Source organism: Varroa destructor, unplaced genomic scaffold (assembly GCF_002443255.2).
Source record: "Varroa destructor unplaced genomic scaffold, Vdes_3.0 BEIS01000001.1, whole genome shotgun sequence".
NCBI classification, from domain to species: domain Eukaryota; kingdom Metazoa; phylum Arthropoda; class Arachnida; order Mesostigmata; family Varroidae; genus Varroa; species Varroa destructor.
In genome coordinates, this window is record NW_019211454.1 from 42,070,014 (window position 1) to 42,083,545 (window position 13,532).

At 42.1% G+C, this 13,532-nt stretch overlaps 1 protein-coding gene across 6 annotated transcripts in view; it reads right to left on the reverse strand.

The window, feature by feature from the left end:
• Positions 1-13,532, reverse strand: part of LOC111250093 (glycerophosphocholine phosphodiesterase GPCPD1) — a 33,974-nt gene that overhangs the window by 5,490 nt on the left and 14,952 nt on the right. For 2 of the 6 annotated variants that reach the window (XM_022804786.2, XM_086977106.1), the window contains exons 2-10: positions 8,076-8,218; positions 7,428-7,618; positions 5,928-6,100; positions 3,707-3,907; positions 3,237-3,400; positions 2,543-2,735; positions 1,796-2,122; positions 1,395-1,658; positions 946-1,166 (exon numbers count right to left, since the gene is read on the reverse strand). In XM_022804786.2, coding sequence (XP_022660521.1) covers positions 946-1,166; positions 1,395-1,658; positions 1,796-2,122; positions 2,543-2,735; positions 3,237-3,400; positions 3,707-3,907; positions 5,928-6,100; positions 7,428-7,618; positions 8,076-8,218 — 1,877 coding nt within the window. Of the gene's footprint in view, positions 1-539; positions 585-945; positions 1,167-1,394; positions 1,659-1,795; positions 2,123-2,542; positions 2,736-3,236; positions 3,401-3,706; positions 3,908-5,927; positions 6,101-7,427; positions 7,619-8,075; positions 8,219-9,247; positions 9,284-11,527; positions 11,684-13,152; positions 13,514-13,532 lie in introns of those variants that run through there. The other 4 variants (XM_022804796.2, XM_022804777.2, XM_086977107.1 and 1 more) reach the window with 4 other exon arrangements.

The following is a 13,532-nucleotide window of genomic DNA, read 5'->3' on the forward strand; positions in this document are numbered from 1 at the left end:
GAACGATGATGTCGCATACTGATCCCAGGTAGTGGGATATTCTTGGTCAACGTTATTTTGCAACCGCAGGCAACATCTATTGCATAATATGTCAAATAATGGGAGATCATTTAGCTGAAACAATCTGATACTTTTTTTTAGTAGCCGGTTTGAGTGAGGTAATGTTACGCGGTGTTTTACATCCATGAGCAGAGCCTTCGGCGTCCAGTCAACCAAAGCGTTAAATTAATCCGATCAACTACTGCGTCTATACTTATTACACGCGCAGGCAGGATAGTACACTGAAAGACTTCAACGCAGGCTCGTACACATACGCATCAGCCTCGTTCAAGCTATTGGAATTGCTGGTCTGTATAGGAGCAGAAAGAACATTATGGTCGGACCAATAACAGTGAGTAATAATGGATCACAATGCAACGTTAGCATATTCACTTCTTTTCGTGTGGTCGACTGCTTATTGACAAACCTGGCTCTGATTTGGCAGGTTTGTCAGTTAGGCGTCTACGTATGCTGTGAGTCATACAAAAAAGGATGTTCACCTTTGAACCTACGAAGACGGATGATGTGATAGAAAAACATCGATTCTGAAATTTTTGTAAGGACAGTACTAATGCTCAGTATTGAATTTCGAAGGATCGTAATAGCGCTTTTTGATCAAGTACTATCGGCATGATTTTTTTATGCTAAGCTCGAGAATTGCTTGCTCGTATAGCCGTCTACCTAAATCACATATGCGTTAAATTAGCTTTTAACAGACATATTTTTAACCGTTCGGTAATAGCGGTATTGTTCTTTGTTACTGGTGCTCTCTTACAGTAACGGAGACTGATCAATTCGCGCACCCAAATCCATAGCTATAACATATAAGCATTTATTCTTTAGGGTGTTTTGTCTCGTATGCGTTTCATCGTAATAAATTATCTGAGAGTTACTTTCGATACTTACTTGTCGTAGATCACGCCATCGACTCCTTTTCGCTTAAGGGCTTCGATGCCCTCGGTCGTATTGTTGTCCTCGCCCCAACAGAACAAAATGAGCTTTTTGTTTTTCACTAGCGTAATGCAGTCAGGATTCGCAAGTAGCTCCTCGGTATGGGCGTTTACGCCAAGTATTCCCGTAGTTTTTGCGAAATAGGCTGCCATTTGAGTGCTGCTCGTTCGCGGATCCTGTGATAGAGTTCAGTAGGACAACATTGCGCGCAGAAGGTGCACGAAGAACCCATTAGAATTTGATATATCAATAGGCACTACGATAGCGAATGGGCAGGTAAGACTCGTATACATATAATTAGGTTATTATGTATGGTATAAAGCACGACGTGAGTGTTTACAAATTATGGAATGTGCTCTAGTTAGATGGAGCCAAATAGCTCAAAAAGGTATCAGGATACGTACGTGGTAGGCGGGATATTTGCTGGTAACTCCTTGTGTGAGGAACAGCAACGGATATTTGTTTTGTTTATACCGAATCATGGTGCAGACGTCAGGATGGAAACATGATAACAGAATGAATCGGTCGCCGGAATGCTGAAGAAGTTCGCTTAGAATGATATCCAGGTATTCATTCATATCGAACGGATAGTCGAGTTCCCAGCTACCGTCAGCATACTGTAGTGGAGCTTTTATCTCAACATTACAACCGACACGACCATCTACAGCCTGTTTTTGAAAGAAAGATATACCACGTTGGTGTTATGTTAGGCAAGCGGAGCATTCGGCTATAGAAAGGAAGACAATAACCACTTTTTCAACAGTAGAACGTATGCTGTAAAAGTTGTAAATGCAGTCTTTATTACCGTCAAAATTGTTTTTAGAGTTGGGAATGGCTGGTTGTCGTCGATATCTTCATCGGTAAACTCCAGTCGCGCTTCGGCGTGCCTTTCAGCTGGCTGCAGCTTGAGATCGTGCAGTTGCTGCGATGTGAGGTCCTTCACGGCCACGGTAAGTGGTTCTTCCTCATTAGCCGTACGTCGGCGTTTTTTTATAGCAATATTAATGTGAAAGTCGTGGTAGATAACAGGCACCTTATCCTTTGATAGCTGAACATCTAGTTCGACCATGTCAGCTCCATGACGAGCGGCGTAGTTGAACGAGGCGACTGTATTTTCCAGAACGTTCTCCACCTGCCACGGAGGTGGACACGCGTCATTTGTGACAGATTTATTTCAAGTAGAGCTATTATCTTGAAAATTACACGAACAGTTCGTTGTTCAGGCATTGCTAGTACTAGAAACCACTAAAGTTATTATGTGTATACAGAGGATAGACAGTTCAGATCTACTCTTGTATCCGTTAACCTGTTAAATTTCACTAGCCTACTTGATTTAGGCTAATGAGGCGAGTTTAAAGAAACGAGTACGCTTGAAATGAGCAAAACAATACATTTTTCACCGTTAGCTTCCCTGAGTTACTGTAACTAACAAGAAATTACAAGGTAGACGTGTCATTGGATCGTTCGATAGATTCTAACTGAAGTTTTTAAAATACCGATAGCGTATGCGTTATGACTGTATCAGTATATGAGCTAGGTAATCTAGGGTTACCTTGGCTGAGGCTGGGAGCTTGTCTTTCTTAATATCGGTTCGTCGGGCGTTACCGGCACCGCGATGGCCAACATCCAGGCCGCGCTTATGACGTTTCCAAAACTTAGCAAAAGTAAGCTCAGCTGTGCATCTATACCCTTTAAGCGGCTTGACGATCAAATAGCGAAGAGTTAGCTCACCAATCGGATGGTGTCTGCAAACGAAAGAATTAGAAGCGGCAATATTTACGAGCTGCGCATAACTACAGAAGTTATGAGCTATAGGAAACGTTTAGAAAAGAAAAGTAAATGACGTTGCTTTCTGCATGGGCACATCAGTTGATAGTAGCAGTAAGTAGCCGTTGACGAAATAGCACTCGCTTACCTCTCAATAATAATGCTATGCATCCACTGTGTCATCATTACGCTTTTACTAGTCGCCCTTACTAGGCAATGCATCCTGTCGCAAAGCCTTTTAATTTTAAACTTGAACAACTATTTAAAAAGCTACCACGTTGGCTATTGGAGGTTAGTTCCGAGGTGCGCATTGTTGATCGGAGCTCTTTCAGCGATTGCTTGTAATTATCTGCTGATGTACTATGTCTAAATCATGATTTTCCGCATTAGTCTGCGTAAACAACGAGACACCTAAGGCCCATGCTAAGCAAAAAGATCTATACAACAACGACTCTGTAGACAATGGGAACGCTTATTACCGGGTTCCTGTTATCGGGATGGTAACATTCCCGTTAGATCCTTGCAAGTTCGATGGTATGAGGTAGGCAAAACCGATGTGCTCCGGTAACTCGGGTGTTCCGCTCGACAAGTCATCAAAAGCATCCTGCTCTGCTGGCCACACGTAGAAATCAATCATAAACGCCTAAAGGAGAGGCATCGAATTCAAGACAAATATCGAATAATGATCTTCACCAGGTTTTACTTATTTGGGTCTATTTTGACCACACGCGATATCGTTCATCTTGTGCTATTCATTCGCTAAAATAATTCGCTAAAATGAAATAATAAAATAAAGGAAAGAGAACCCTATTCTAAGATCTCTTATTATAATTTTCTTAGGGTTGCCTTTCCGCTTTTCTATAGAATCCCATATCATAATTCTCTAACGAGGTGAAATATTACAAAACAATTCTATTTACACGGTGATCAAGCCGTGAAATGAACAGACCAGTGTATGTGGATTGAGAGTAAGTGCCTGGGCGACAACAAAGTTTTCAGGACGATGTATCGTTCCGAACTGCCCTTGCGGCTGGAAGTCATCTTGCCCGTCAATCATTACAGCTACTTCAACAAACGGAAATCGGGCATCACCCGAATCACTGAAGTTGGACTGCTGCTCACTGTCCTCGCCCAGAGACGTTACTGATGACTGAAAAACGAATTAATCTAATTAGACTAGTCAATTATGTATATGGGGTTAATTAGGCATGTGATGTATATGGAGCAAGCTAACTGCAAAGGTAGTCGCAACTTTTTACGGTAAAAGTTCTTCAAAGCCCATTGGCCGATAACTTCTTTAATGCGTGCTCGTATTGGAAATGCGATCACGTTTAGTTCACACCGATACCAGTATATATTGACATACTTGCAGAGTGACTCCAGGCTAAAAACATGGCCAGAGGGCGTCTTAGATACGTAATAATTTTTTTTATATAAGAGTTTACGTCAGACACCGTCGCTGAGTATAGCTTCCAACTCCCTAAAGATATCCATGAGTTCTACAAAACGTATAATCCCGAAACAGCATTATGCGCGGAAACTTTAAAGAGTCTCGAATACGTAAAGTATCACTTTTTGACACGTCGCTGGGTTGGCATGAAGACAAAACACACAGTCTTAACTGATAGCACAGTCATACTTACTAGCCATTTTCGTATACCTTCATAATGTTATCTCTGCGATAAAAACCTGACCCTCATGGATAAATTTTCATCTTGTACGTCAACAACCTTTACGGCCCTTCATTAGAATTATCCTGACGATAGTCAATGTTATTGAACAGGCTTCGGTAGAATACAGCAAGATTGACAAAAATTATTATGTGGAATATATTGGTTCTCCGCACACTGATTCCACCAATATAATACGCGACAGCGTAGATATTCATATCAACTAAACCTCGGAAAACCATTCTGAAAAAATACGACAAAGCTAAGCTTGCGGGAAATCTCGTTTTCTACAGGCAAGGTCCATTGGACGATATCACGTTGAAAAAGATACCTGATGCAATTCGAATAATTGTGATCATCAACATTCTACCTACTTATATCATTGCGTCTCTTATATGGTTTAATCTTCAAAAATAGTCATTAGTCAATCAGTAATTTTTAAACATAGCCTTTGCACATTGATAATATGTCCGTCATTCTCCATAAAAAGCATCACTCATTAAAAAATGGTACCATTCGACGATTCAAGAAGGCACGCTGACATTTTAACAATGAGATTATCCTAATATCAATGTCTAGCACTCTCATCAACTGATGAGGCTAAATAAGTGGGCATTTCTTGCTTTCGATATCAACAACTTCGATGACGATTTTCTGTGGCTGCTAGTTCTGTGACCATTAGTACAGTTACTTATCAGCTTTTCCTTTTTTTTTAGCCGGCGTTACCTTGTTCCGTTTGCTTTTGAGGAGTATCCCGGGCTATTATCTTGCACTTACGTGATTGTCATCGCACTTTGTACCTGCCTCTTAAACCTGCGCTACCGTAGGCTATAGGTGATAAAAAATAAATGGTGAAAAGGAATAGAAGAGAAAAAGAAGCCTAAACGTCGAATCGCTTAGACCGCTCGAACCATATCAACCCGGAGTTGTCTCCAGCGCTACTAAAACGAAGGCACCAAAGTGATAACGATAAGATTAGATCATTTTGAGGCTTGTACCGTATCCGATCGATCTTGCCACCGTTGGTCTTGGCCCGGGCTAAAAGGGGTATTTGTTTCGCCAGATACCTTCGCTGTATTAAATGAAATCTCAAGCCAAAATGATAACAGAGCGCGGAGGTCCTAATGCTATACAAGAAATTTACACCTGCGTCGAGCTTTCTTTATCGGTGTAATGGCTAATTATTGTCAGATTTGGGTGTGCGTGTATGTTATTGTAATTAATTAAATGTATTAAAAATAATAAGATAAAGAATTATTTAAGTGCTTGGTTGAGAATTTGTTCTTGTACCAAGCAGAGATTGTTATACCCAGTTAGATGTGTATATTCCTCACATAGTAGTAGTTGTCAGCCGACTAGAGTCGCACGATCTTCCTGTATTAATTGCCTTCTCCTGAAGGTGATGAATGCATTTGTGGCGGATAACTTGATACTGGTACTTTTGCTGTTATACTCTGAGGACTCACCCTTAAGATTTTGACTGATCAAGATTCTACTTACGTTTGGTTCACGAAGTGCGCTCATCTTTCGTGCCAGATCGATAGGCGAGACGCGGTACGAGATACGAGCCGAACGGAATTTCTTCTTCCAAATTGAGACAGGGTTGTCGAAGAACTTCAGCTGCACCAAGCTCTCGTGGGTCAGCCAGCCCCTCTGTACCTGTTCCGAACCATCTGTACACACAAACACACTTTGTCGCAGTTGCATGGTCATCAGCGACGGAGCATCGGTTCACATCATGCTCAGTCGTTTAGACACCCCGATAACACTCTGCAACCTAGCCAAGGAGGGGGGCCATCGACCCTAAGGCCCTAACGGCCAGCACCCCTCAACTCCTTGTGCTTGAACACAAATCAGCATCTTAACACCATCCCGAAGCTTATATCAGCATCTTTTTTCTCTGCAGAAGACCGATTGTTGGCGTGAGCCAGTAGCATTGTCGAGCGAGTCTGAGCGATGCTAACTTCTGATTACGCTGTCAACCATTTTTCTGTCGTACATTTTGCGCTCAATCCACGGCGCATAGGGCCGGCAGTCTGATCGAGTCGATCAGCCCCGATTCGTGTACGACGTGGTTGACTGATGTTGTACGCAGACCCCGAAGCATGTACGCCGACGGTCGTTGATGCATGTTTTCGCAACGACCTCACAAACCCTGGCACCAGTCACGTGAGGGGGTAGAAAAGTACGCTTTTGAGAACAAGACGGAACAAAACCCACAGAACCGGTGCGAAGAATACAATGCAGATAAATTGTGGCTATACGGCAATAAACGTGAGTCTGTTTAAAAATGCTAGTCAGCAACTGAAAAAGGAGAGTTAAAGTGGTATTCTCTACGACAGTGAAGGAAAGCACCGTTCCTGTTGGACTCATGGCGGTTGTTACGAAGGCGATCGGAAGAAAACATGTCGAGGGAAGTCAGCAAAAACATACTGAAGAACGAGTCAGCCCACAACAGAAATTTATTGGTAAGAGGCTATTGGTTACGACAGCGCTGCCACGGGCAGCTGCCCAAGTAGTTGACGGCTATACCGTATTCCTACGGTGACTCGATGGCGAATATCACTGTTGGCCTATGAGAGGTTACATTGTTCGACTTGGTTTTTGCCGAACTTAATCTGTTGCTTGTCCAACTGTCAAATCGACTCCTGAAGCCACGTTCTTTTTATGTCGGCTCACTGAATGTTGCTGTTAGACTCTACTAAGGTTTTGGTTTGCTGATAGTGTTCACAAGTGTTACGTTATACTTTAAGCTATGCGCACGAAGGGCATTGGAGCTGCTTTAGAATGCGCGTTCGTTCAGCAGAAAAGCGCTATTGATATGAGAAGTGAGGCACTGACACAAAGAAACAACAAAGAGCAATAGAGGGATAAATGTGTTTGCTAAAGCAGTTTAATAGGGAATATTCAAACTCATTTAAGTTCAAATACATGACCTACTATGAGAATGTTTTGATCTAATCGTATTAGCCTTAGTATCTCCGAATTATGGAAACTTACCGTAACTGCCGAAAATATCGATGGCGGCATTCCGGTCAATGGTGAGCTCGTTAGCTGAGATACTTCGGGGGTGAACAATAGTTTCCCAGCGACGAACTATTCTCTCACCCCCCTCCAGAACGTAGCAGATAAGGTACCGGAAATCTACAGACTGCTGTGTTGGCACCTGAACCTTTACCGACCATAGATGACTACAAAGTGCCACAAATAAAAACCTACTTTCAGGAACTAGAATAAAACACTTACAGATAACACATAACAGCCATGCAATGAAAAGGTGCTCGTATTACGTCTGATTTCATAGCTTTCTAATGCGGCAGTCTAAGTTGTGTTGTACTGAGCGTGCAGTACCTATAATGTAAGCCTGTGTCCGTTCTTAAATTCATCCCAGCAATTACTACATCAAAGCCCAGAGCGTCAACTCTTCATAACCCAAAACCTTCATCTTCCTCGTTGCCTTTGAAAATTTCGTCTTTTCAAATTTTTTGAGGACCTTGGTTATCAATTATCCACTTCGATCGGATCCCTTCGACTTATTCACTTGTTTAGCATAGCAATGTCTATTAAGAAGTAAATTGATGCGTAATCTATTATTTGTGTATTTGGCAAGCTACTGAAGTTATCGTTATTCTCGGTGAAAGTATTTACCTGGTCGGGTCTTCCAATGTCATGGCGGGAGCATCGTCAACACACCAACATCCGAGTGCCGGAATACTTCCGCACACCCAGACCGACTCACCGGCAGTTGTCGACGCCTGCACACGCAGGACGAGCTCGCGTTGGGTTAGCATCTAATAGGACCAAATACAAAAGTAAAAAAGGTTTCCAAGGTTAAATTAAAATGTGTTGCTTGTCCTTTCTTTATTATTAGGCTAGAACCAAGTATAAGTATAATAAACAATGGGTGAGAATATACATTTCCTCAGGTACTCTTTCAGTCTTGTTCGAACTTCTCATGGTCGATCCAAGGCCTAAGGGTTAGTAAGTACTAATGCTAAATGGTTGATTCGTATATTTTCTTGCATTGCTATTAATGCTCTTTTTTTGCAATGCTATTAAAACTCACTCTAGAACATAGTTCTGCGAATACACTGGAACACGTTTTCGATTAATGCAGCAAAGTAAACTCGTACGAAGCGTCCTATATCAGTAAAAAAAATCGACTTGGTCGGTGCGGTATTTTGTCAGTCCGGCGTCAATGGAGCTAGCTTCACCTCAGAGCTGGGGCATTTTTACTTGTTGACTCCTAACTATTACGAGAAGAACCAGAAGGAGTTTCTCATATTTTTAGCATCTACACATGTATGTGTATTCACCAATGAATTTGTTTTCCTATTTTGCATTGTATTATTTTGTAGTTCCAAAGCTACTAGGTGACACGTAGCAAATTAGGAAAATTGTTGCCTTCGACTACATGCATAGACAAAGGGGCTGGAATAATTGCCAGCTCACACACCCAAGGCTGTAAGTGCATGCACAAGTATCTGTACAGCTATCGTTGACTGTTCAGCTACTCGTATAACACTATGTTACCCGGATAATTCATGTATCAATATCCTTGCTTACGTATGCCATCCGTAAAGTTCATGCATTATCTCGTCCGAGTGAGATCGACCTCTAAAGCTTCAGGCATCTTCACAGATAGAGATTTCAGATGTATAACTTTTTTTTTCTACAAAACCCTATTAGTGTCCAACGATAGCATCTTTTTGTCGTGCCTAAGACAATGTAGAGCTGTTAGCCGTGTGCCAGTACACACCTGTCGTGCATTCATCTACAACATTAATGGCTCCCTGACCACACTCAAAAAGTACACTCACTGGAAAACTTTTACGGGCCATATAGAGCACTCATCCGGATTCAAAGAGAAAAAAACACTCGCGACAGACTCACACACCTCGAACATTATCATCTTTGTCGACCCAGAGCTACCATAGAACCTATGAGGTGAAATGAACATGAATCTATGTCGCGCTTCGTACACATCGTTTACTCGAAAGCCGCTGTAAGAGTAGTTGGCTGGTTTGTAATAGTACCGGGCATCCAGCGCCGATCAACGAACGCAGCTAGCTGAATGATGATCGCTTGAGCATTTCTGGGAACGGCAGGTTGGAACGGTTTTCTGTCGGTTACATGCATTGGCAAGAAGCGGACGGTCATTTGCATCTTGCTAAGAAGCAACGGCGCCGTTGGTAGAGGTTGCAGCAGATAAAAAGACGATGCCAGCGAACAACAAGAAGCAAGAAATCAGGCTTGTTCGCGTTCTCTTTCAGAAAGTGTGCCAAACGAGGGCTTTCGAAATCGGAAATGGAAGATGTTGTTTAGGTTGTCTAGGCACGTGCGTTTTAGCATGCATATGTTAAACAACCCATTTAAACCGGCGAGCACTTAGACCGATGAGGTCGTACTCTTGAGTCGGTTCCAGTTTATTTCACATCGCTGACTTCACAAACGTGGCACTCAAAGCTCGTCTATCAGCTCATCAGAAGCTCACCACATTAGGTGGTCAGAGGTGTGGTTCACTGATGACGCGATAATCGCGCAAAAATACGTGTCCGAGCAAGTAGGTATGCGACATCAGAACGTTGTCTATTTATTGACAAAAACACCATCTAGTGCAACGCGCTGACTGTTGTCGCAGCTGATAGACCCAATATCAATTGAAATTCGCGGCTCATAAACCCGATATCAATTGAAATTCAATGAACAGATGCAGTAATTAGATTGATAAATACAGTGGCCATCTGTGAGAATTACTATAATCTAGCTAGCACGTTAAGTGGCTCTAGCTGGCTTCGCTAGATTGCATAACGCGCGGATGTTATCAATAGGATTTTACCTGAGCCCTGCCACTTGCTTTTAGAAAGGCAAATGTCATTCCTGTCGAACGTCAAAGATAAAATCAATCTGAATCACTCGAAAGAATAACGTGGTCGCAATTCAGTACGGGTACTTGTCAAATCTAGATTCCGTATGCGGCGCTTTATGCGCATGGAACTTGCATGTAGCCTCGTTACAGTTAAGTCCAAAAAGTAGTAGCAAAATCGATATGTTAGTTCTACTAATGACTGGCATACTGATTACTTTCTGCCCCAAGGCGTCACCAAATAAGAACAAAGAAACCTACGAAACATAGGAATCGCTTCGAAAAATGAAAGAGCTGTCATTCGTTGGTACTAATCGAACTTTAGTGGAATTTCGAGAATGATCCGGCTAAGCGCTTGTAATTCACCGGTTGGCAGACGAGACCTCAGGCCGATTAACTCAAAATCCTAAACCAATCAACTCTGCAGATAACAATCCTACATAACATGAACCTACATCCACAACAACGGTGTACGTCTGTCAGTGCTTAGTTCGGTATTGTTCCTTCATATTGGTATAGTAAAACTGTCACATGATCGCCACAAGGTGTCTGCATCAAATCACATACAGCGGGGCGCAATGATAGGGAAAAATTAGGGGAATCGCACATGTACTATTAGGACTGCTTCAACTTAACCGGAAGTCTTGCGTGTCGCATAAATAAACGTAATTGGTTCAAACATTTAAAAAATAATTGTTGATGGCAACACATAATGATATGGTTACCTTTTCTATACTCAAACCTGGGCCAAGGTATCGTTTTCATTTTCCTCCTGCCTAGCGCCTGGTTACAGGATGGTAAACGACTGAACGTACCGTTACGCCGTTAGGTGTTTTCGTTGTTTTGATCGCTTTTAGACAAATTATCGACAATTAGACCTCTGTTCAATAATCAAGGTCAAACTAGAAGCTTGATCACTATATGTGGTCGTTGTAGCACATACAAAGGCTTTCTGGATCATGAGGTTATACACGTCATGGCACAATATCAAATTCTGTGAAACACCTCTTCTATACCGATAACAGATAGCGGTCCAACGAAACAGTCTTACCTAGGTCCTACCGATCAGCTTTTTGCTGCTCCAGCAGGCAAAAAGAAAAACTACCACCTATGGCGAGCCACGCGCAATGCTGACGCATTCAAGGGTTCACAACAAACAACCCATGATGGCTGCAGAACAAATGAAAACTTGCCAATGTTATCCTTTACCAAATAAATAAAGAAAATTCTATACCCTTGCTATGGTTGGTGTCGAGTTAAGCATTCACAAAACCAACAACCGTTGGTATATAGCGAAAACCAGCTGGAAGGTTGGCGGCTCTGTGAGCTGAGTTTGGTCGAACGGCGACTTGTGCGAGCTCTCACTCGACTCTGTTTAAGGCCTGCTTGTTGCTTTTGCTGCTCGCCGCGGAGGCCGCGGCTCATCGGTGCACTACGCAAACTACTCCCTCGCCACGATAAGAAAGAACATGGCCGATGATGATGATGATGATATTATATCGATCGAAAAGGGCAAAGAAATAGAATGAGGGTAAAAATTTTCTCCAACAATCGTCTCATTAAAACAGAATTAACTTCCAATTAATCAATCAACTAGACATGACAGTTACTTGCTTACCACCTGTTGTAATAGTAGTTTAAACATACAGAGCCAGTCAATGGTAGAGCAGGTTTAATATCAATCGATCTGACGATTAGCATGAGGCCTTAAAGAAATGTTGCGTCAGAAGAAACTGCGTTGTAGCGAAGTATCATCATATCGATGAATTTTGACTGCGATTATTATTATCTGGCTAGAAGTTACGTTTCGTTCTTCACTTCTAAGACGCTGTTATAGAGAATGGTTGTATCGAAGCCTGCTGCCACGCTGTGTATGTGATGAGCTACCAGTTCGCGGGTGTGAATTTGAATTATTATGGGCAATTAAAACTCTAATAATGGCAAAACCATCCCCATTATCGAAATGGGCACACACACAATACTGACAACGTCGTTCTAGGAGGCTGTCTTTCGTGTTTCTTTGTGTGGAGCCGCGCTCGAAGAGCTATTTCTGACAAGCCTAGCTACTTCGTCCATATTAAGCTTATTTCCTGTAATCGACAATTTCCTCTCCTATCGTTTCAATTAAATCGAACAATAACAGCAACATTGCCAATGTTGAGCTACTTCTTGCATGCGATGATCTTTTCCATCAATAACCTGATAATCTGCTTGACATCGCACTGAACTCCTGGTGAAGACTGAACTGTAACTCACTATTTCGCGCAAACTGCCAGAAGTTAATTCATCGCACAGACAAATTAATGATCCGAGAAGACAGGCCAACGGACACGCAATCCGTGTCCAAAACCATAATTAGGTGCATCATTTCGGCTGTAGCTAAAAGCTAACACTATTCATCTCTGTGCAGTCAATGAGCAAAAATCAAATTTGTGTCTGACTGCACTGTAGGATGGAATATCTAATTATTGTCAGACCCACACTCAGATACAGAGTATCGTTATGATATTCATATATTGCGTAAACCGAAAGGTGTTTTTAGTAACAAGATCAAGCCATACAATTTGCAACGTAAAAAGAACGTCAAGGAGTATGATGGGAAAAGGTACCCAGGCACAACCAGTTGGACATCCGATTATTTCGCTGATTTAAGTGAGCTCACAAAGCTACTGAAAAAGACTTCAGCGACGTTTCGTGAGTGAGTGTTTTTATTGCCCCACTCGAAATTAAACTCTGAAAACAAAAAGCTCAACTTGTATTGACCTTTAATATTAAAGCTACCGTGTGAGTTACACACGCGTTTAAAATCAACAGCAAACGTATATTAATTTCTAAATATCCACTGTTGAAGTTACGTACCTCATCAGCAACAGAGATACGCACAATATGGGAGGTTTGCTGAACGCTGAAAGCGACAATCTTCACGCGCTCAGTAAGTTACACTGTACACACATTCAGACGGACACTCCATTTAGCTGTTGCAGTGATCCAGCAAAATATGTCAATTGCTAATCATTGATAAACTGTACCAAGCAGTATTTTCATATCAACGCCTGTGACGAACAGGAAACATCTGTCTCTATTGCACAGATTACTCACAGCTTCTAAAAAATATTGGCAACCGCAGTATCACTATTTGCCTAGGCCAAACCGTATCACCTGGCCAGATTCCGACTGACTGGTCAGATCAGAGCCGGGTCAATGTTTATATCTCTAAGTTCACAACTGTGTTGACTCAG